Source organism: Lagopus leucura, unplaced genomic scaffold, assembly GCF_019238085.1.
Source record: "Lagopus leucura isolate 7727_CA_CO unplaced genomic scaffold, USGS_WTPT01 Super-Scaffold_100048, whole genome shotgun sequence".
Classification (NCBI taxonomy): Eukaryota; Metazoa; Chordata; class Aves; order Galliformes; family Phasianidae; genus Lagopus; species Lagopus leucura.
This window is the reverse complement of record NW_024962294.1, coordinates 689,915-711,554: the sequence shown is the minus strand read 5'-3', so window position 1 is coordinate 711,554 and position 21,640 is coordinate 689,915. Positions and strand designations below refer to the sequence as shown.

Below are 21,640 nucleotides of genomic sequence, written 5' to 3'. Positions count from 1 at the left end.
TGTTCTCCCAGCCCTGATCAGTCCTGCACCTGGAACGAATTTGGGGCAGAAGTGTTGTGTGTGTTTTATCTCGGATACGGGAGGTGGCTGAGGACAAAGAGGTCGGTGTGTGTGTATGGGGCTGTTCAGGAGAAGCTCTTATCCCGGACACATCGTGACTTCTCTAAGTAGATTGCACAAGAAGAAAGAGCAGCAGCTGGGGCCTTGGGGACCCGAGCAGTGCTGGGTTGTGTCACCTTGTCACCAAAGGCCATTCTTGAATGACCTGTAAAACCCTGAGATCTCCTGACGCGCCATCAGTGGAAGATGAGTGCTCCCAGGTTGGTTTTCTGGGAACGGTGCCTAGCTTTTATTTAACTTCTGCCCTATCCCAAAGGCCTTGATCACAAGATAGGAGCATCAGGAATTAATAAGGTAAACATGTTGGCTGCTGGAAGCAATCCCTGTCTGTCTCTGTTTCTCCTCCATTCTGCTTCTCTTTGACCCAGTGTTTGACTTTGTGCTGGGTTTCCTTGATGTTTATAGCTCTCACTCAAGGCTTTAATAATATTTGATCTCTCTTTTAAAAAAGTTTTAGTATAAAGGATGCGTATTTTAGCTTTATGAATCTTTAGGGAGGCCTCTACAAGAACTACAAGAAGCCATTCCATCCCATTCCATGTTGTGATTTATAAGGCAGTGGAAACATTCAAGGGAAAAATGTATTGTGCAGTGCTTTGGAGGAGGCTGAGGATGTTCTTCCACACCTTCTGGTCTTGGTGTGTGCAACACAAATACCCAGTGTCATCAGCTGAAGCTGATGGGAGTACCCCTGGGATTCTTTATTTGGTGGAATTGTATCTCAGGTCTAGATGTTGTTGCAAAAGAGATCCTGGGGTTGGACTTCCAGCAGGATTCCCTGCTTTGGCATTGGGTCTCCAGCTGCTGGCATGTGGAGCTGGCTGGTGATGCTCAGTGCTGGGAACTGCTGAGAGCACTGCCACGGCTCAGCAGCTTCTTGATGCTCTCTGTGTAGAGATACATGAAGGTTTAAGGAATGTAGAGCAGTGCTGAGGCTGGAATTTAGGGACAAAGTGGCTTCTGTGGATTTGGCTTGAAGCCACTTTGCAGCTTTTCTTCAGTTTTGGGCTTCATGCTAAATTAATATCTAGAGTAAATAAGCAGATGGTTCCACTAAGCCCTTTTTAACAGAAATTCTAGTCTCACTGTCACTGTGCTGCAGTTGGAAGTTCCCTAGTAAACAGTCTTGACCGTGATAGCTCAGAACTGTTCTGTCTGCTGAGAAATTCAGAAGTGTCCCCTCTGTGTGCATACCCAGGGGTACAGCTGTGGTGGTCCCTGCTCCTTTTGGGAGATGCTTTTTAGGACAGCAGCACGTTTTCATGGCTGTAGGAGCTGAACACAGTACAACCAATCTATTGGCTGTCCCTTGGCTGGGAGGGCACTGCCATCATTCTGAGGTCACATGCACTTGAAAATGGTCAAAATAGCACAGGAATGAATGCAAACTTCAGCTGCCTCTGGCTTAGCAGGAGGGCAGCAGGATGTGGGGCTGCCCTCAGCCTGGAGCAAGGTACCACTCATCACTTGGTGATGGCTGGAGCTGCTGGACCAGCCCTGTATCTCCCTGGGCTGCACAGCCCATCAGCTCCCCACTGCTTTACAGGGCCGTGGCAGCACCGTGCCTGTGAAGATGGATTTTCTGCATGTGGTGTGTTTGTGTCATTATTTATTACCAGCACTGAGTTGCAGTGCTATATAGAAAACTCCAGTCACATTCAGATCCTGCAGTGCTAAATGCTCTCTGCCTCGGAGAACTTGCAATTTGTGATGACTTTCTTCATCTCGAGGCTGCTTTGCATTTTGTCGTAATTCTTACAGCCATGACTGCTGTAATTCTCACGTTTTCACTGAGCTGTCAGCTCTCTGAGCTCCAGATTGCAAATTGTGTTTTCTGCAAGTTTCTGTGACTGTTGTGTTGTAGAGGAGCCTCTGTAGAAACTACAGAACCTGAACCAGATGGCAGCTCCAGTCTAGGTCAGGCATGGAGGGGCTCCGGCTCTGACTCTGCTTGTAACTGAAGCTTGGCATCTTCCATTTTTAACGTGGTTTTGGAAGGCAGCATCAGCTCGGCGAGCTCTGGGAATTTAGAAATGCAGTTGCCTCGACCTGGTAGAGCAGCAGCTCCCAGATGGAGCAACCTTGGCTGGAAATGGGCGGGCTGAGATGTGAGCTTCATTTGGTTTCTTGGGCTCAGCCACCAGAATTCTGTGGGCTGACTGTTGTGCCAACACAGCCCGTGGCTTTCCAGCCTCATCTGTCAATGCAGAGTCCACACTGAATGGAACTTAAGAGCACTGTTAGCCTGACAGAGACGTGAGCGTATCTGTGCACGCAGTGATGGAAATGGCTGCTATTTATCAAGTAATAAACATAGTGTCTCTTGCTATCAACACATCTAACTCTGCCTGCACGGAGAAAAACAATCTCTGTAACACTGATAATAAGGCAGAAAGGGTTTATAGGAAATTGTAATAAAGCTGTAGCAGATTTCTTTGGGGGATTTGCAGTGCGGCATTAGTAAGCTTCGATTGCATTAGCTGTTCTGCTGTTGTGTTGAATTAGTGTTTGTTGTCTCCTGAATAGAATAAATATAATCACGTTTGTTACCTATCTGTTGGTGTGACGGCAGCCCAGCGCCGTTTCTGTGCAGGATGGTGGGAGGTGCTCCGCAGAACAGTGCAGCTCCAGCAGCAGCTCCTGCTCAGTGCCGTGTCCTTGCAGTCCTGCTCTGAGCCAATAATTCATGCTCTGGTTCTGCATTTGGCTTCCATTCTCTCAGATCAGTTTATGGCTGCACTGAGGGCCCTTTGCTTTGGGGGAATGGGCTCCCAAAGGTCCCCATGTTCCCCACATTCTCCCTGTTGGCTGTAACGTGGCTTTAGCTGCAGTATGGTGAGCACTGAGACTTCGTGCTCATGGCCAGATGGAGCACCTTGCAGTTACCTTTATGCACCACCTGCATTTTGCTCCTTGCTGCCCTAAGTGGCATGTCAAATTGTGCCTTCAACTGGAAGTGAATTTTATCCCAAAAATGCACATCTCCATTTGATTAATGCCTTGAAAACTGTGTACCTGCAAGATAAGCCACGTGCTTGTGTGTATCTAACGCCTACTTACATATGCATGTGTGTGTATATATGTATGCAGTACTGCCTATGTAAATGTAAGAACCCAATTAGGAGCAGTAGGTGGGTGTGTGGGTAAGCACTGCTCAGCTTAATAAGAATTCCCTAGAGACCATCGTGTCTGTTGGATTGCTCCATCGTGACAGTCTCAGCAATGCGTACAGACTGAATTCTTTCATGAAGTGCCCATCATTAATCCAGAATGAAGATCCAAGAGAATTCAGACTAATGACACTGCGATAACTCTGAAACATTTCGTAGGTTAAGGAAAACAGCAGAGAAATGAGGCTGTCGTGTCCTGAGCATGGTGTGAATTTGCTTGGCTCTGTTGTCTGCAGTGGAGCCACGTCACCTTGGATCAGCCAGGGCTTTGGTTTCTGCTCTTTTAAGGATGAGCTGGGGAAATGTCACTTAAAAAATGAGGAATTAAGGACTTTGGTGTAAAGGCTCCTGCAAAAAAAAGTATCGATTTGTTTTTAGCCAGCAAATTTATCTGGGAGCAGGCAGTAATTAAAGTCAATGCCGATGACTGAAGTTTTGCTGCCGCACGGAAATGCTTTCATCTTTTGATGGAATGCAAAAAGAAAAAAAAAAAAAGAGAAAAAAAAAGAAAAAGAAAAACAAAAAAGAGGGAGAAAAGAGGAAAGGAGTGATGAATTCATTGGGTTGCAGTCCCAGGAGCAGTGTGGGCAGGCAGCACGGCTGCTGGAAGGCAGTGGGAGCAGTGCAGTGCTCTTGGAGCTGGAGCAGAATCCTGGTGTGGAAGATGAGTGCAGCTCCACTGGGAGGAGGCAGTGGCAGAGCATCTGAGGTCAGACTGCAGGACCTGGTCATGGGGAGAGGAGTTCAGCACAGAGCTGCATCCAGGGACTGAGAATCAGAGGTGAGCTCCTCATCAGCAGAGCGCTGTCATTGAGATGCAGCTGTGTTCTTTCCATCCCCGGCAGCATTTAGTGAGGAACAATAACTTAATCTAATTATTCACTTTCCATATAAAAGTCCATTGTGCTGGGATGTCTCTCGTCACCAAAAAATGAGGTGTAGAGGTGCTTAAGTGTACTTTGTTTAAGAGACCTGACATGCTAAATAAGATGCTCTAAATTGATGGTACTTAATTCAGCTCTCATGATAATTTGAGCAGAGGCTTGGATGCAAAGTTAGAAGTACGGGTGAAGGGAATAATGGCACACAGCTCCAGCAGTGTCCCCTGGTTGTACTGAAAGGAAAAATGGCTCTCCAGCCATACTGCTGCTCCTGCCAGGCACCTGTACATGGGTTCATGCAGATCAGGGATCCTCAGTACCCTGGCAGACCCTAAGGAGCTTTAAAGTAAGGGCTGTAGAAGTTTTTATTCTAAAGATACAGGGTTGTTGGCAGTGCAGTGCTTTGAGTCTCACGGTAACCCTCGTGCCTTCAAGTTGACATTAAATTCATTACCTCCCACTGCTGCACTTGACATAATGGGGCTTCAAGGGGAGTTCTTAACTCCAGTTGTGACCTTTGGCTCCGTGCTCTCCTGCAGTAAATCTGTGTGACATCCACGCCATGAGTTACCCATCATCTTTGGGTTCTAAAGGGAAACACTGTGGTCAAACTCAATGCTCATCAGCTTGCAGGGTGGTTAAGATTGGATCTTCTGCCTGCAAATATCTCCTTCCTCCATTCTAGAGCTTCTGCTTTGCTTTCTGACGTTTTATTGATTTTTCTTTTTCTTGCTTTTTCTCTCCATGTGGAACAAAATTAAAGCAGGAATTGGGATTGTAAATAGATAATGGTGCCTGAATGCAGATTAATCATTGCCAGCCATGTACAATAATACTAATTGCACCAAGGGAGGAATGGTTGAATGAGCGGTATAAATATTTAATGCTTGAATCCAATGTGAAATACAGGAGTGAAAGAAGAAATAGAGAAAATAGCGCAGTTGAGAAAACCACACTTCACAGCTTTTGCTCAAAAGAAGAGTTTTGATACCATTAACCTGTCTGTATTACGGAATAACGGAGCATTACAGGAGCTGCGTCTAACTGGGAGGCTTCAATTTCACTTAAGAAAAAAATGCTTAGTGCTTAGATTAAAAATATTGGAAGCTATTTGGGAAGGAATTGGTAAAACTCTCAAAAGCTGTTGCTTGAGAAGTGCATTTTTCACAGCCCATCCAAACCTGCAAGTGGGGCTTTGGGGATGGGGATCAGGAACTGCCCAACGAAGTGGAGGATGGGGAAGAGTGGAAGTCTGTGTATCTACAGATGTTTGAGCAAGACTAATGCACTCATAAATGTCTGCTGGGCTGGGCCATCCCCTGCCCTGCAGCTGGAGCAAACTGCTAAGCAGAAGCCAACTGCTCGCTGGCCTGCATCCACCACAAATGGTCCCAAATGGACCCAACGGGATCCCAGGGCAGAGCTGTTCCTGCTGGTTCAGAGGAGAGCTGAGATTTCAACAACTGTGTTCAGAGCCTCCTGAATTTGCAGAGATATTTCATGTAGAATGGGTACTGAATTCCTATCAGTGAGTAATGGGTATTGATTTTACTTCCAAAAAACAACCAACCAACCAACCAAAAAAAACCCCACCCCTAATTCTTACATTTCTGGTTAGTCATTCCAGGGCCTTAGAGTTCCAGTTAACATGCTGTCACATTCAGGAAGCTGCATATTGAGTCAAGTGATTCATAACTCCTGGTTGATGGCAGCAGGAAAGGAGGGGAGGGGAACAAAGCAGCGCTGGGTTTATAACACAAAAAATAAGACCTTGAGAAATTGGAGGTACGAACGCTGTGTGCTCCGACCTCGTGCAAGCAGCACCTCTGTGAGCACTCACAGTGCCTTTGTGTGCTGCCCTGTTTGCAGCTGCTGCTCTGGCAGTGCTGGGTGTGCTCCCGGTGTTTGCAGTGCCTGGGGGTGCAGGGGGCTCGGGGGGCTCTGCAGGTTCTGTGCTGAGCATCCTCCCCACACCGACTGGAATTCAGCAACAGCAGCCAGGGCATTTGCATTCAGAGACCATGCAGCTGCTTCAGTTCAACTGTGTTTACCTGTAATTAAATATTCCATTATCAATTAACCATTAATGCTTTCCAGTGATTATTTTAAACCTGTGGGAGCCTCGTAATGAAAAAAAGTGGTAGTTAACTGCAGGTGAGCGGGATGTTTTCTGTTACATGCACAGCGTAACCATTTGGTTTCTTATCCATGAGAACGTTTCAGCCTGTTGCTGAGCAGAGTGCAAGGCCTGGATATTGCAACCTTCACTCTGCAGGTGTCCATCTGCTGCTCAGAGGCAGCAGCTGAAGGATGGTGAGTGATGGGGATGTGTTTGGCCGCTGCCGTGGCAGTGGATCAATGCTGTCTGTGTGGAGCAAAGCAGAAGCTGCTGCTCTGGGGCTGGAGCTCACACTTGCAGCATGCTCCCACCTGCAGCACTGTGGGGTCTCCACCATATGCACAGTATGCATCACCAGCCTTCACTGGGTAAGCCCAAGCAAGGCAGCTGTCCAGTGCTCCTCTTCATCACTTGTAGGGCCAGAAAGAGCTGCCTTTGGGAGCTGAACGCGAAGGAGGAGCTGCTGAGATGGCTGTCCTGGGAATCTGAATCCTGTAACTGATGTTAACAATGCACTGCTTCACTGCAGAAATAAAGGGGTGGGAAGATAAAAGGGAGTCTGCTGGACCGGAGCCCTGGAGAATACAGTGTGTGTGTGCTGGGAGCTTGAGCAGCGGCGTGTTGGAAATGAAGACCTGATAGTGCTTTTGTGGCTGATTTAGGCCTTTCAAAGAGCTGTCAGGGTCTTAAGCAAATGCCACATGATGCTGATGGATTTCCGTGCAGAGATTTGGGGAGACTTTGTCCCTCACCCCAAATCTTCTGTAGTTCTCTATAGCAGGGCAAAGCACTCTGGTTATGACTGTTGTTCTGCTTTTGTCTTCAGTAATTTTTTATGCTGTTGCACAGGTGGCAAGGAGTGCTATCCATTAATTTTTTGAATCAGTGTTCCAAGTGTAAATTCACTTGGCTGACAGATGTCTAGCTTTTCACTTCAGCTATGTGGGATTCTTGGGAGTTAACAGTGAACTGTTGATGTACCTACAGGTCAGTTTGTGTGTAAATGATGAGTCAGCTGCATCCACTTCTCCAAAGTACACATTAAAAGAGAGAGATGGGGAAGAGGAGGGTGAAGCTGCTGCGTGCAGCCAGGTTAATTTTACTGTTCTGCAGTTCTTGGATCAGGTAATTGAATTATTCAGCTCTACACAGTTCTGAAAGCAGAATTTGGCTCTGTGCACCTAAAGATTCTGTGTGAAAAGTTTGACTTTTAATTCAGAATAAATCATAAAAGAGTCTTTGGGGAAAAGAGTGTGAAGTTTAAACACGTTGTCATAACAAACAGCCACAGCAACTTTCCTGGAATTGCTTTTAGATGCCCCGTGTCTGATCTCAGCCCCAAAGGCGTATGTTTGAACTTAGTCATTCAAAAAGGTTTGAGGTGAAATTGGAGTTTGTATTTCAAAAGGGTCTGCAGAATTGACATGAAATTGTCAACAGTGAAACATTCAGGAGCGATGTCAAACCGACGTGCAGCGTGCAGAATGTGTTCAGTGGTGGTTCTGAGTTGTGCAGAAGTCGGCTTCGCCCCACGGGATGCTGGAGGTTTGAAGCCTGTACTGTAGGTGGCAGAGGTGCATTAGCTATGCAGCATCATCATCTCTGCTGCTTCATTAGCAAGTGGAGCAGGAGCACCTTGCAGATCTGCCAGGTGTCATCCCAATTCCCTGCTGTTTGCCTTGGGAAAAGGGAAGAGTTGTGACCTCTGCAGGTGTTAAGTTGGGTGTAGGACTTTGGAAATGCTTTCTGGCTGTCGGTTCTACTGTTGAAAATGGAAAGTTATGAAATCTAAAGCATCCTTTTGAATCAAAGAGATATACGGTGTACTTCTACCTTCATCTAAAAAAGCATTGATAGCAAAGTACCAATAATTTGTAAGTCAGTGACAGTCTATGATTAAAAAATTAAATGGGTTTTAGTTAACAATAATAGGATTCCATAATAGCTTTTGTCATGGTAGCGTTATTCCCTCACCGTGCTTAATGCTCCCATTATACACCTCAATTCAAGGGTGCTGTGACTTAGGTAAACACTGTTTCAGACTGAGGCTTGGCATGTGACACCTCTGCCAAGAAATATGGCTGTGTTTAATAAAGCAAACAGCATAATACTGCTTTTTTGTTGTTGTTGTTAAGGAAGTATAAGATGGTATGGAGAGAGCAGTTGCTAATGGGCTGTGGGGCGTTGCACCTCACATTTGATGGCTGTAATCTTTCCTCCAGGTTGGGGTAGATCATAAATCATCGCTTCTTGCTGGCAATTTCCAATGAAAGAAGATTGTTCTTGCCTTTTGCTCAGCTAAAATAAACATTTGTTTTTTCTTTGAGCGTTGTTAACCAGACACATCTCTCATATTCACCAAGGAGGATCGGCTGTGCAAGGACGTTTGGTTTTTGCTATAACTCACAGTCAAAATAACGCTTGGCTGTTCTTGGTTGGTTTCTTGCAGGTTCACTGGGATGAATCTGCCCGCCCCAGTTATCAGCAGTAAAAATTGGCTGAGGCTTCACTTCACATCTGATGGCAACCACAGGCAGAAGGGGTTCAGCGCCCAGTACCAAGGTGAGCACTCGCAGCACATCCAGACAAATTCCACTTGATTCTTTGGTGTTTTTAACCTTGATTTTTCCACCTGGTTTGCCAGGTGGTGTTGTATGGAGGCTGTTGGCAGTGTGTTGGGAATAGGAATGCCTGAGAGTTACTGGCAAATTGCTTTGCACTCTATGCCATGGGATGCCACCGTTCAGTGCATCCTGAAGGGTCCCAGAGGGAGGATCAGATCCAAGGGCAGGGGCAGGGTGGGAGAAACTGGAACAGGGAAGGAGCTGGAAGGGCTGACCAGCTCATGTCCAACCTCCAGAGACAACAGCTTTCCTCAGAAGGAAGGAATGGGACTTGGGGAGGACGAAGTGCTGTAGCACTGACTGACAGGAGCGCAGTGAAAGGCAGATGAGTTTCCTTTCATAAATCTGTAATCCTGCCCTTTCTGTTCCTTGTTTGTTTGGCCTTAGCAATGTAGTCATGGCCTCAGCAAGAGCCTTGCATTATGAATCACTGTTGTTTCTTAACTTTCCTGGTGTTCCTCTGATGTATAAATTGATTTTGAATTATAATTAAAAACCTTTTGGTTTTTTGTTCTGTATAACACAAACGACCATGCAGCTGATGGCTCTTGATACGGCATTTCCTTTGCAGCCACGATTGCTGCTTTCTATTGAAACACCTGTCTGAATCATCCTTTTTCTTTAAATAGAAAAGTAGAGATTAATGTTATAATTCCCTCTGATTAGATGAATGTCAGGGGGGTTCTAATCTAGCACGCTCCTTGGAAACTCTTTTGTTAGATATAATGAACTGTGCTTTTGTGTATTGAGTGTTTAAAAGGTGAAGCTAAAAACGTGCCCTTGGAACACCACTGAAGCAGGACCTCCATCCAGTGGCAGGGGGAGCCTGATAGCCATTCTTCAGTCTCCTGCTGGATGGTCTGGAGTTTGTGAGGGTCTTTCCAGCTGTTAGGAAAGATCTCCATACCTTAAAAACAACGAACAAACAGTGCAGCAACAAAGCAGCTCAGGGCACGAGGGCAGGATTTTGGCAGGCAGTGGAATCTGTGCTGACAGAGCACCCAAGTGCCAGTACAGCTTCAGAAAACTCTGCATAACCCTTTCAGAGAAACAGAACTTGGTTTGAACATAAATATTTTAATGGAAATAAATAAGTAAGTAGATACAAAATAGGACATGTATTGCCTTATAAAGTGGAGCAGCTAAAATGTGTTTTTTTAGCAGTAGAGATAGAAGCAAACCTCAGGGTTGTCCAAGAGAAGGAAGGAGGGGAGGGTTAGGATTAATCTGATTTGTTGCTGGTTTTCCAAAGATGTGTTCATCCTTTATTAACACCCTGTTTCCTCTCAGATGTACCTGGCTTTGCTGATAATCTATAAGAAAATCATTTCCCTTCCAACTTGTTTAACATTGATACTTAGATTTAGCAGAACTCCATCTTAGTATGTTGCATTTCAGCTCTTGCTAATCCATGCCCCAGTTTAGAAATCTTTATGAACATAAAAGCAAGGTTAGATAGAATCAGCCCATATACAGGTTTTCTTTATGTTGAATGCAGTAAATTTATTCCTTTGCAGGGAGAGTGGAAATATTTTTCCCTTTCCTGTCTCTTTTATGTAAGGTGAATCTTGCATTCTTGCAAATACTGTGTTCCACATCCTGTGAAAGCAAATGAAAGGAACCACAGATAAATCAATGCATTGATCTTTTTTCCTTCCTCCCCAGCCTCCCACTCCCTCTGTCTTCATTCCCCAGTGGGTGCTGTGTTATCTGCAGCTGATAAGAGGCTGAGCTGGGTGTGCATTGCTTGGGGCAGGTGACAGTAAGGGTGCAGAGCTCAGGGACATCAGTGCAGTGATGGGATGCTGTAAATGAGGTAATGAGAAAGCTGCTGAATTTAAAATGATGCTAAACAGAACTAATGATCTGGCTGGTGTAGTCCATCTCTCCAGCATATATTTTATTACTTAAGTAGGGTCCCAAATTGCTTTTTAGCTGATTGTTACCAACACATAATTGTATCTTTTATTGATCTGCCCTCCCCATTCCCTTCCCTTTCTGTCCTGCACTCAGGTAGAAAGATAAATGTGGGTGAGTTGCAACACAGCAAAATGCAAAATACTCGCAGACCTGTCATCTTTAATAATGCTCTCATGAACTCTTTTGCACATATTGCACCACCTAAATGGCTTTTAAGCATATGTACATCTATACATGCTTAATTTCTGGCAGGTCTGCAAAGGGTGCAGAGGGATATGGTGTGTGCTGTGCAACCTGTTCAGTCCTTTGGGCCATACTGGTAAAATAGGAAAAAAGAGGAAAACTGTGATGTTTGTTACAGGCTCCAATTCCTAAATAAGAGTTTCTCAGAGCAGCAAAGGGGAGGCACAGAGGTAAGGGGGCTGTTTTGCCAGCAGCTTGCACGGCCACGTGGGGTGTTTCACTTTGCAGGAAGGTGTTTTCTCCTCACCTCCAGCTTGGGTGAGAATCCCCATAAGGAACCTGTGCTGATGTCACAGGTGATACTGGAGCACCTCAGCAGGGGAAAAATAAAGCAGAAAACCGATCCAGGCAAGCCAATATTTAATAGCAATCTCCCAGCAAATCTGCCAGCAAGGGGAGCAGAGGTTGTTGGAACAGATTTTTGCTGAAATGTGTTATTTTTCAAATTAAAAATAAATAAATGTCTCCTTAAATTCTCATTTAGAACAACATGAAGCATGTTAGAAAAGACATCCCAGAATGCCTCCTCACTGGAAAAGCTTTGTAATGTCATCTTTTAAATCTGACAGGATGCTGAGCTTTCCATTAGATCTATTAGGAACGTGTGAGCAGCAAACCCCTCCAGAAGACAGAGTAACTTTGTTCATCCAATTAGCCTGACACAGGCCTTTGTGGTGCTGTTCTGCAGTCAGATTTGTAAACAATATAAATTTTCATACACTAGATTTTTGAGGGAATAGCTAAGGGGAATTGTTCCTTTTTTGTATGAAGAACAGTGATAATGTGTTCTGAGTTGCTCTAATCGAAAGTAAGTCGTTTGTAAAACTTGACTTCATCATTTCATCTCCTTGGAACAAAATGGGGGATTAAGGAGGGAGAGAATGCAGTGATCTGTACCAATTATTGGTGAAAGGGAGGGAGTGCATTTATGGTAATACATGGGACATGCTGATGGGCAGTGCAGTTCTGTGTGTTTTAGGACCGGTCCCTTGCAGTGTCTCTCTGTTTTCTGCTGTTTTTGTTGCTGTTGGGTTGGTTTTGAGCTGAATTTTCTGTTGGTCGCAGATTTGGAGTGGAGCATATTCTGGAAGGCAGGCAATGAATGCAGTTAAACCTTTTATTACTGAATATATCCTCCTAAGGATTCCCAGTCATACGCCAGGCCCAGCTGCATGCAGGCTGTGCGTTCTCCATGCCGTAAGCTGGGGTTTGGTGATGTTGCTCTGAAGCACTTTACAGAGCAGTGAGTTGATACTGCAAAACCACATTGAGCATTGTGCATCCTGTGATAGCCCGCATTTAACCCCAGGAACTTGGCTGTATCTATTGACTGGGAGGGTTAGTTGTAGCAGAGGCAGCATAGGCACAACCTATGTTCCAGGCTTCCCCTGAAATTTCAGCTTTTGTGGCCTCATTCTCTTTTTTACATCCCTGACACAGTGTTGTATTGAAAGCCTTGAGATCAGGCTGCAAATGTCCCAGAATTACCATAATGCCACCTGGAGGAAAGCAGTGCTGTTGGGCATTCTGAGACCTGCTGCCTTTCCCTTAGAGCGTTTGCAGATGGATTACAGTCAGAAGGAAGCAGGCACGTCTTACATTTGCTTTGGAATTGGCATACTGTTAATTATTTGTCCTTCTTAATTTAAAAAAAAAGAAAAAAAAAGGCAACAAACCCCCAGCAGATTAAAGATGCTCAAACCAGGCAACGTCAGCTTTTCTGCATGAAAGTTTTTTGAGGTAATTCAGCCCTCAGTTTGAAGTTATGCTTTATTTAAGGAGAAAGCAAAAAGCTGTACCAAATGATGAACAAAAAGCTGCATGCTACAGCAGTGAGCTCAGAGCAGCACTACCTTGGGTGAGCTTCAAGGAATGATGCTTGACATCTCCCTGTCTGAAGCTCCTGCAAACAGATGTTATTAGCTTTTTTTTTCCTTCAAGCTGAAAAAGCATGATTAAAAAAACCTTGTTAGTTCTATTGGTAATTTTTCTTGACAACTTTGTCTTTGGAATGTGCTAATTTAGAGATGAAAGTATGATGAGATAAAGAACAAGAAAAGAACAGTTTGAAGTGAAAGACGGACTGCTTTTCTCCATAGATAAGAACTGGCTCATCAGAAAAAGGATCCCATAAAGCAATATGGCCATCGTGCTTCCTTTAACCACATTAACTTCAAACGTGCAGTAAAAATTTGCTGTGTTACTGCAAAACCTCTCTGTGCTGCAGGAAGCTGTTGTGTGTCTGCCAGTAGTCAGATGGATTTGGTGGTGTGGGGTTTGTGCAGAGCCCTCTGTGCAGAGAGAGCCTCAGTTTGGCCAAGTCCAGATAATAGGGACAAATAGTTGCTGAGCTTCATTGGCCATCTTTGTATTACGTGGGATTCTTTTGGCAGTGGACTGATCAAAGTCGAAGCTTAACTCCGCATTTTGAGATCCCTGCAGTTTCCTGGAGCTTTCCTTCAGTCTGTTTCCCATTTGTAGAACGTTAAGCAGCATTGCGTGGCTACAGAGTGCTGAGGATTGTATGCCCAGCTTTTATATTCAGACTGGGTCAACTTGGCTCAGTTCTTCAAAGACAGCAGTAGATCTAACAAGGGTAAATGAATGGGGGGAGCTGATGGGTTTGAGGGGTTAGGAAGAGTGTTCAAACATCTGGGAACTATCATGTCTAACTGTTGTGCTGCATTCTCATTTTACATCATCACCAACGGTTATCTAAAAATTTTCTTTCTTTGTGTTTTAATTCTGTCTCTGTAGTCAAAAAGCAAATGGAACTGAAATCCAGAGGGGTGAAGCTAATGCCAAGCAAGAACAGTAACCAGAAGACATCAGTGTGTAAGTGTTCTGACTCCTCCATATGCTCTCTTTGTAAAATGGTCTCCTTGAACATTCCATTTGACTTTCCAATAATCTCTAAAACTTTGTCACTCTTAAAAGTTTTAATGCTTTACCCTTTCTTCCCTTTGCATTACTGCATCACTCCCTCCCAGTGCTCTATTCACAAGCATGTACTAACCCCTCGAAGTGGGTGTGCAGGGGATTGGTGTGTGTGCATTTAATATATACTGTATGCTTCCTATTCAGTGACAGACCGGGGTTCGTTGCTTCTGTCTTCTTTCAGTGTGGAAAGTGTCAAAATGTAAACAATTTGGAAATGTGAAGTGATGTTGCTATCGTAAAACCAGGGATAGGGATAAGGAACCACAAAACAAACAAACCTGGTGGAAAATCTACAGAAGCAATAGCGGTCTTTGTTTCCCTCTTTGCATTTTATTTAATTATTCATCTCCTGCAGAAAAATCACGCCCCTTCAGTGTGCAAAAGCTTATAGCACTGACTTCTATGATCTCTGTATGAGTTTCTCACGTTGAGCATGTCTGATGTTTGGTGTCTGTTAGGGAGATGCTCGCAGTGTCACGTTGTCACCGGTGCGTTTTCCTCCGGCTGTAGGAGAGCCCATTAGATCCGTTCATCTTCACACGAGGTCCTTTTCAGATCAGAAGCGACGCTCATCTTTTCCTTCCGCACGTGGCTGAACAGATGGCTGCGCTCCTGAGGGGGCTCTGAGATTAAACATGAGGGATCTGAATTACCTGCACGGAATATTTCACGGGGATTTAAGTAGGATCAGAACGCAGACTTTCTTAAGATGGTTTTTAGAGGAGAGGTTGTACTTGTTCGTTTTCTGCATAGCCCATTGCGCTCATCATCAAAGAGGAGCTGTTTGGACATTCTGCTCGCCTGAATTTCAGTTGCAGAATTCAGTTAAGAAAAATGGATGAACTGAATTTAAAACATCACTCAATGAAAAAGGCTCACTTTCAGGTTCACATGAGTGCTTGTAGCTTTTAGTCATTCAGGAGAAAAGTCCAACAAGGTAACGAAGTAGCAGGATGTAAATTAACCAAGATCTGCAGAGTACAAAATGCTGGGGCACGTTCAGGTAAAACTCAGTTGTAAGAAAGGCTCTGAATCCAGGATGCTCTGGGTTCTATGAAATCCAGGCTGGATGTGGCTCTGGGCAGCTTGGTCTGGTGGTTGGTGACCCTGCACATAGCAGAGGGGTTGAAATAGATGATCGTTGTGATCCTTTTCAACCCAGGCCATTCCATGACTCTATGAAATGTTCTTGTCAAGTATAATTTAACTGTCATTTTAAGGTGTGATAAATATTTCAGCACTTAATGGAGAGTGAGGCTACGATAGAAAATAGCCCTGCCTCTGTTTGAGTGAGCGCTGGAGCTCCGTAAGATGGAAGGTTGTGTTTGCAGTGGGATTGATGCCGTGTGGGATGTTGAGATGTGTGCAGGGATTCTTCCCCAGGTGGAAAATGGCAGTTTGTTTTCAGCTCATCAGTGCACTGTATCTTCAGGGTGTCGTGCTGTGTTGTAGTCGGGCTCCACTTTTGAGGATGAAGTTGCTGGAAGTTGCTGGTGCCTCTGCCCAGCCTGTCCTCGCCCAGTGCAGACCAGACTGCAGCCTTGAATGCCGCCAGTTCAGCATCTTGTGTAGCACTAATCATGTCATATTTGATAAGGCAAAACCTGGTGCAGGAAGGCAGCTTAGCCTGAAAGTTATTGAGCTGTAGTAGTATTGATGGTGGAGGAACTGTGGCCCAAATCCCTTTCTGTCACCAGCGTGGGGTTTGCCACAACCCTCCTGCCTTCAGCTCCTTCCCTGTACACTGTGCTCAGCAACGTCTGGATTGTAAACCCCAATTAACCTCCATCCTGCACAGCCTTCTGCTGTCACACTCCTGTTACAGTGAATTTTCAGCTTCAGAAACGCTGACTCCATAGGAGGTATCTCCAGAAAATGGTTTATTTTCAGAAAATGGAGCCTTAAGTGTTATCTTCTTTTTCCCTTGCTCTTCTGATTTGCTTGGCTGGCTGTGCCCGCTCTTCTCTGAAACTTTCATGAGCTTGCGAGCTGTGCATCACAGATGACCGTGCAGGTGGGACAGGCTGATTAAAGGTCTCTGGATTGGATACTATTGCTCTTGTCATTTCATCTCGCTCAGCTATCAGAAATTTAGAAATGTGGTGAAAAAGAGAGCTGTGCCGTGCTTTATTTCCAAACCCTTTCCTGCCAGCCGTGGTTTCTGGTGGTCTTTGCCCCTCTCCTTTGGGTAGTGCAGCTCCTTCTTTGAGGCCTCTGTTCTCTCATAAGGCAGCTTGCAGCTCCACGCTCGCAGCCCTGCAGGTTCTTTCAGAGGATTTCAGTTCTGCTGCATGGATGCTGTGGTTACTTGCCAGATTAAAGCCCGTTTCACGTGTCCGAATGAGGCAGAATGTATTCATATCACACTTGTTTGTACTCTTTCAGAAAAAGGATTTATTAAAAAAAAAGCCATGGAATTTGGTGGGGGACGTGCTAATTTTGTTCAGTTGCAGTCAAACGTGTTTATTTGAAATTTAAATCAAGTACTTCAGACTGTTCACGATCCCTAATATTAATTGGGCATCTTGCTTTAATCATTTTTAGGGGAAAATAATACAGCTCTGGAGAAAAAGCTATGAAAAATACAGTTTAAAGTTTGAGATTATGCTTAGAGGATTACTTCTGGTAGCAACTGAGGGACACACCTTTTGCATCTGCAGTATTCCTGAAGCAGTGAGAAAGTGTATTGCATGCAGTGTGTAAATGTGTATATTCCATGTTCATACAGTGGAAAAAACGTGGCACCTTGGTTACAAAACAGCATCAGAGTTGCTTTTGTGACATTCGAATGAGGCACACCTGAAAATGCACTGCTGGACATCACTGGAAGGGATTGCGTGAAGCAGAGAAAGCTCTGCGTACCTTCAGTTGTATCAATTTGTACTAATTATGCAAATGCAAAGTCGTTTGGGAGGGTTGATCCAATTTGGTCTCAGCCAAATGTACGGGAGCTGCTGGGTTCAGCAGTGCAGCAAGCCTGCTTTGTGCATCAGGTGTGAGGAGTGTCTGTGTGGGTCTGTGCTGCGCTGCAGCAGTGGGGCAGAGCAGCTGCTGGGGCTGTGAGCTGCAGGCAATGAACTCCCCAGTGAGTGGGGCTGTGCTGCAAAAAGGCTTTGCAAACTGTCTAAAAATCCGCAGGGCTGTGACATTTTGAACTCTCAGATACTTGGGAGCTCTTTGTAGGTAGCGACAAGATGTGAAGTATGGGTTCAGAATGCCCCAAATGATAACAGTACAAAAATTCCAGCTGGAAGCAGTCGTTTCCAATGTTAGGCTCTCTCAGCCCAAGTCTTGCAGAGTGCTAGCTAGACATGGGAGCACTTAAGGTCGAGATTTGTAGCCTGGAAGGGCCCTGAGCACATTGTTGGGCTCAGTGTGATACCAACAGCTCTGCTCTGCTCTCCAAGCTGGGCTCTGTAACCTCTCATTTGTCGGATGGCTGCATGGAGTCACCATCAGCCTTACAGCACTCATAAAGATGGACTGAACATTTTTAACTGGTAACTGCTGAAGTGCTCCCATTCCCCTCACACCAGTTAGAACAGCTCATCTTCTTGGACTGTGTTTTCCATGCTGAGAAATACTGAGTTTATGTAAAAAGCAAAACAAAACTGAAGGAAACCGTTTGGCCATCTTTGTCGTGTAGCTCATATTTACCATTCCTAACTTCAATAAAAAACTGTCCATTGGGAATCTCTCTGAACTTTATTAACGTGGGGAAGTAGAGAGAACTAAGGAAGGTTCTCAGTTCTTTTAACAGATGGAGTAAATTCCTGGGACAAACAAAGCAATCATAACTGGGTGCTACTGAAAACACAATGAGGAAAGTGGTTGTTAAGAAATAGGAGGGCAGAGGGGCTGGAAAAGTGTTATTTTGGGAGAAGGAATCCTTGAGCCTCCAGCACAGAACTTCAGCACTTCACCCCAGTTTTTAAGATTTATTGTTGTCTTTGTAACCACGAAGAATTTGGAGCATTGCAGCCTTGGTGTGAAGCAGTCCAAGCTTTAGGCAGATGAATGCAGCACCCACTGCGTGTTCTCAGCATAACAAATGTGGTTTATCAACTCTGGTTAAGTTACATTGCCGTGTGTGCGTTTAGAAGACAGAAGAAGAAAAGTTTCAGTGCCCATCTAATCCATCCTCTGCTTTTCTTTGTGTTGACAAAGCAAAATGTCCAAATTACCACGCTATGAAAATACCTTTCCTTTCTCCTCACTCTGTTCGTATCTAATCTGCTCACTGGTTTATGTATACATATTATATGGTATTAATTAAGTGCTAGGTAATGAGAGAAGAACTGCTTTTAGACTTCAGAAGTGTGATCAGTCATTTGCAACTTGCCCTCTGGTGCCTGTGGGTTCTGCTGGTTATCTGTAGCCTGGCCTGCTCCCAAAGCCATGCATCAGGTTTGCTGTCATCTGATTTGGGACGTAATAAATGGCCGTGACAGCAGCTCCGAATAACCAACACATTGTAACTGATGTTGTCTGGTAGTCTTCTGACCATGGGAGAGAGGATGGAATGTGGAAAGGCAATCTGGTGATGTGCTCTGCAGGAAGGGATGTTTCAATGCAGGCGTATGTGGAAGCTGTGTTGGTAAACGTGTGCATCGCAGGCTCAGCTCCTTGGTTAGTGCACTTTTATCCTGGAGAAGGTATAGAAATAAGATGAGAAATCGAAGCATTTTTTCTTAAATACCATGTAGACTTGTGATGTACGTGTTGTGCAGTGAAGCTGTTGTGCCAGGATATTCTGACCTCATTCCTTGCTCTGACCAAGGCCGTTTGCTGCACCCTCTTTTTCATGCTCTGAATTCCCATTTGCTTTGTTAGAACAGAAGCATCGGGTACGTGTCACACCTGGGGAGCTCCATGGCAGAGGAGTGTTTAGCTCCATAGATGGTATTCAACAGCCTGATCAAAACTCCAGGCAGCGTCTCCAGGTGGTTACTGAGGGTTCCCCCAGTGGGGCCAGTCTTCTGTGCCACTATTTTGGCTGGCACTGAAATGTGCCTGCAGCTCCTGCAGTGATGAGGCAAATTCTGGGTTGCACAGCCAGCTTCTTACAGCGGTTGTAAGCTGCTCAGGCTCTAAAGCAAACCGGCCAAGTTAGCAAAAAGTTAGCAGCAGATTAAAAGCTGTTCCATTTCTTGTGTGTATCAGGGAAGGGAGAATCAGTGGAACAAACCCACTGAGTTCTCATGCAGCTGTGATGGCTGCTGGAGATGCTGCTCGTGGAGTGTGGTTTGGTTGTGGCTTCTAGAGTGCCAGGCACAGCAGTACTCTGTCAGGACAGAACTCTGCTCCTTCCTTCCAACTCGGAGTCGTCAGCCTGGGAAATGTGGCAGCAAAGCTTTGTAGCTACAAAACGCAGCCATCAGAAGATGCTGTGTGCTGCTTTAATGCTTGTGTCTCGCTAGCATCACTGCTTGTCCATGTGATGGAGCTTAATGTGAGGTTATGAATATGCAAAAAGGGGAAAGCAGTTTCTTAGGAGGCTGATTTGCCATCAAGCTGTATCTCTGCCTGGAGGAGGAGGCCGAAGCAGTGGGGCAGGGCTGGGCAGTGCTGTGCTGGGGAAGGGGCAGCAGGAAGGGGAGGGATGGGATGAAAGAAGCACTTGGGCTGAGGAGCAGTTATGAGCTGTGATGCTTTCAGCACTCAGCCAGCACTGGTGCAGGTGCTCAGATGGAAGCAGTGATCCCTCCATCCTTTTAGGTACAGCCTTATGTCTTCCAGCTGTAGTGAGGTGTCGTTACCAAATGAATAATGTTTTGATGGCCCTGCCTTTTGGGTGTTCATGCTCTGCAGCCTGTGTTTGTGTAGACACCCCATGTGTTTATCAGTTCGTGTAATACTTCATGCCCAAGCCTCCATATCTCTCAGGAGCAGCTCTGTGCACCAAGATCATTCATCAGGGGATGGGTGGAAGTAGAAGGGAACGCTCTCACTTCGGGTTCATGCTTTACCACCTCAGCCCTGATGACAAGAGGTGGTGTGTTTTCCTTTCATCCTTCCCTCAGTGATAGGAGAAAACTGAGCTGCATCAACTTTGACAGCGCTGTGACAAAGTTGCCCCTTTCTCCTGAATCATCCCCATGCGTTGGTCGTTGCTGGAATTCAGAATAGAAATCAACAAATTGCCAGATCTCATTTCATGCTTACAGGAGCCGCCCAGGTTCTGTCCATCCCAAACAGTGCTCAGCTGTGCCACTTGTCAGGCTGAAGGGGAAGGTGGAAACGGGGGGCAGAGCATCAGGATGGCAGATGTTTACTCGATGCTGATCACCACTTCATTGATTCCATGTTTGTTGGCAGTCACGTTAAGGTTGCTCCATACAGTTTTTCACGTTCAAACTACTTACTTGCTTTAGAATGCTAGACTCACATTTCCCTCTCCTCTCTCTCTCTCGTTCTCTGCCTGTTCCTCCCTGGTATCACACCCCACCTCCTCATTGGGTTGGCTGTGTTCTCAGCTCGGGTTGGGGAGGGCAGGCCGTTCTAATCACAGGCTTCGGAAATGGGCTGCTTAATTGGTGCAATTTTGCAGAATGAAAAATCTCTCTCTTCAGAGGTACTTCTGTAGCAGAACAGAGGGAAAGCAATGTTCCTAGCTGGCGCTTCCTAGAAAACACTTTGGTGTCTAAACTGAGCTGAAATGATTCCAGTTTAACTTGTTTCCAAAGCTGTTTTTTTCTAAACAAAATGGAACGTGTTCAGGTTTTCCAGCTACCAGCTGCCATTTTTCTCTCCACATCCACCAAGATAAGTTGATGAAAGAATGTTTCTTTTGCTATTCTGTCTCTGTATGTGCTGTTTTTGCTTTGTAGTAACTCAGGTTGGTGTGTCCCAGGGACATAATATGTGTCCAGACCCTGGGATTCCAGAGAGAGGCAAAAGAATAGGCAACGATTTTAGGTAAGAACCTTTGACGTGTGTGTTTATGCATGCTGCAAAGCTTTTGTTACAAGCATTGTGTGTTATCCTTGGCATTATGTAGTCTGTTTGCAGAGCCCCTCTGCACACATCATTGTGCTGTGTCTGAAAAGCTTGCTGAAGCCGGTGATGCAGAAGAACGAGCGTGTCTGAATGTGCATGTGTGTGTAATCTATTACAGAGATCCGTAATGATCTCTTTGAGAATATTCCTCATACCACAAAGTGGGCACTGGACCTGCTGCTATCATCCCTGTTTGTTGTTGCTCCCTTCTCCAGTTAAGCACAGAAGGAACCATCTTAAACAGCAACAGCATCACTTCTAAATTAGCCTAAGTCCCAGCACGACCCTGTGCCCAGAGGATTTCAGGTGATTTCCTGAAGCAGTGGTACAGCTCCTTGTCAATAAGGAAATGTGGTGCTGGATAATTGTTTTCTTATAATGTTTAAAATAATGGTGTTACTCCCTTGTAGTTGCTGGCGTTCATTTAAAGCGTGTAGGAATGAATCAGCCTGTTGTTAGCAATGGTGAATCAATATTTAATCTTATTTTGCTGTCAATAGCTGTTTTGTTCACTAAAAATGTCTTTCAATTTAACCTGCGTCTATCAGACTCTCCTGAAATCCAGAGAACGTATTGGAGGAGAGGGAACGCAGGTGGAGGAAAGGGTATTCCCAATAGAGTCCC

At 45.1% G+C, this 21,640-nt stretch overlaps 1 protein-coding gene across 1 annotated transcript in view; it reads left to right on the top strand.

Moving 5' to 3' along the window:
- The window catches only part of CSMD2 (CUB and Sushi multiple domains 2), a 229,439-nt gene that overhangs the window by 79,002 nt on the left and 128,797 nt on the right, over positions 1-21,640 (top strand). Inside the window, exons 6-8 of the mRNA XM_042885206.1 lie at positions 8,740-8,852; positions 13,835-13,912; positions 20,848-20,935. Of these exons, the coding sequence (XP_042741140.1) occupies positions 8,740-8,852; positions 13,835-13,912; positions 20,848-20,935 (279 nt within the window). The remainder of the gene's footprint in view (positions 1-8,739; positions 8,853-13,834; positions 13,913-20,847; positions 20,936-21,640) is intronic.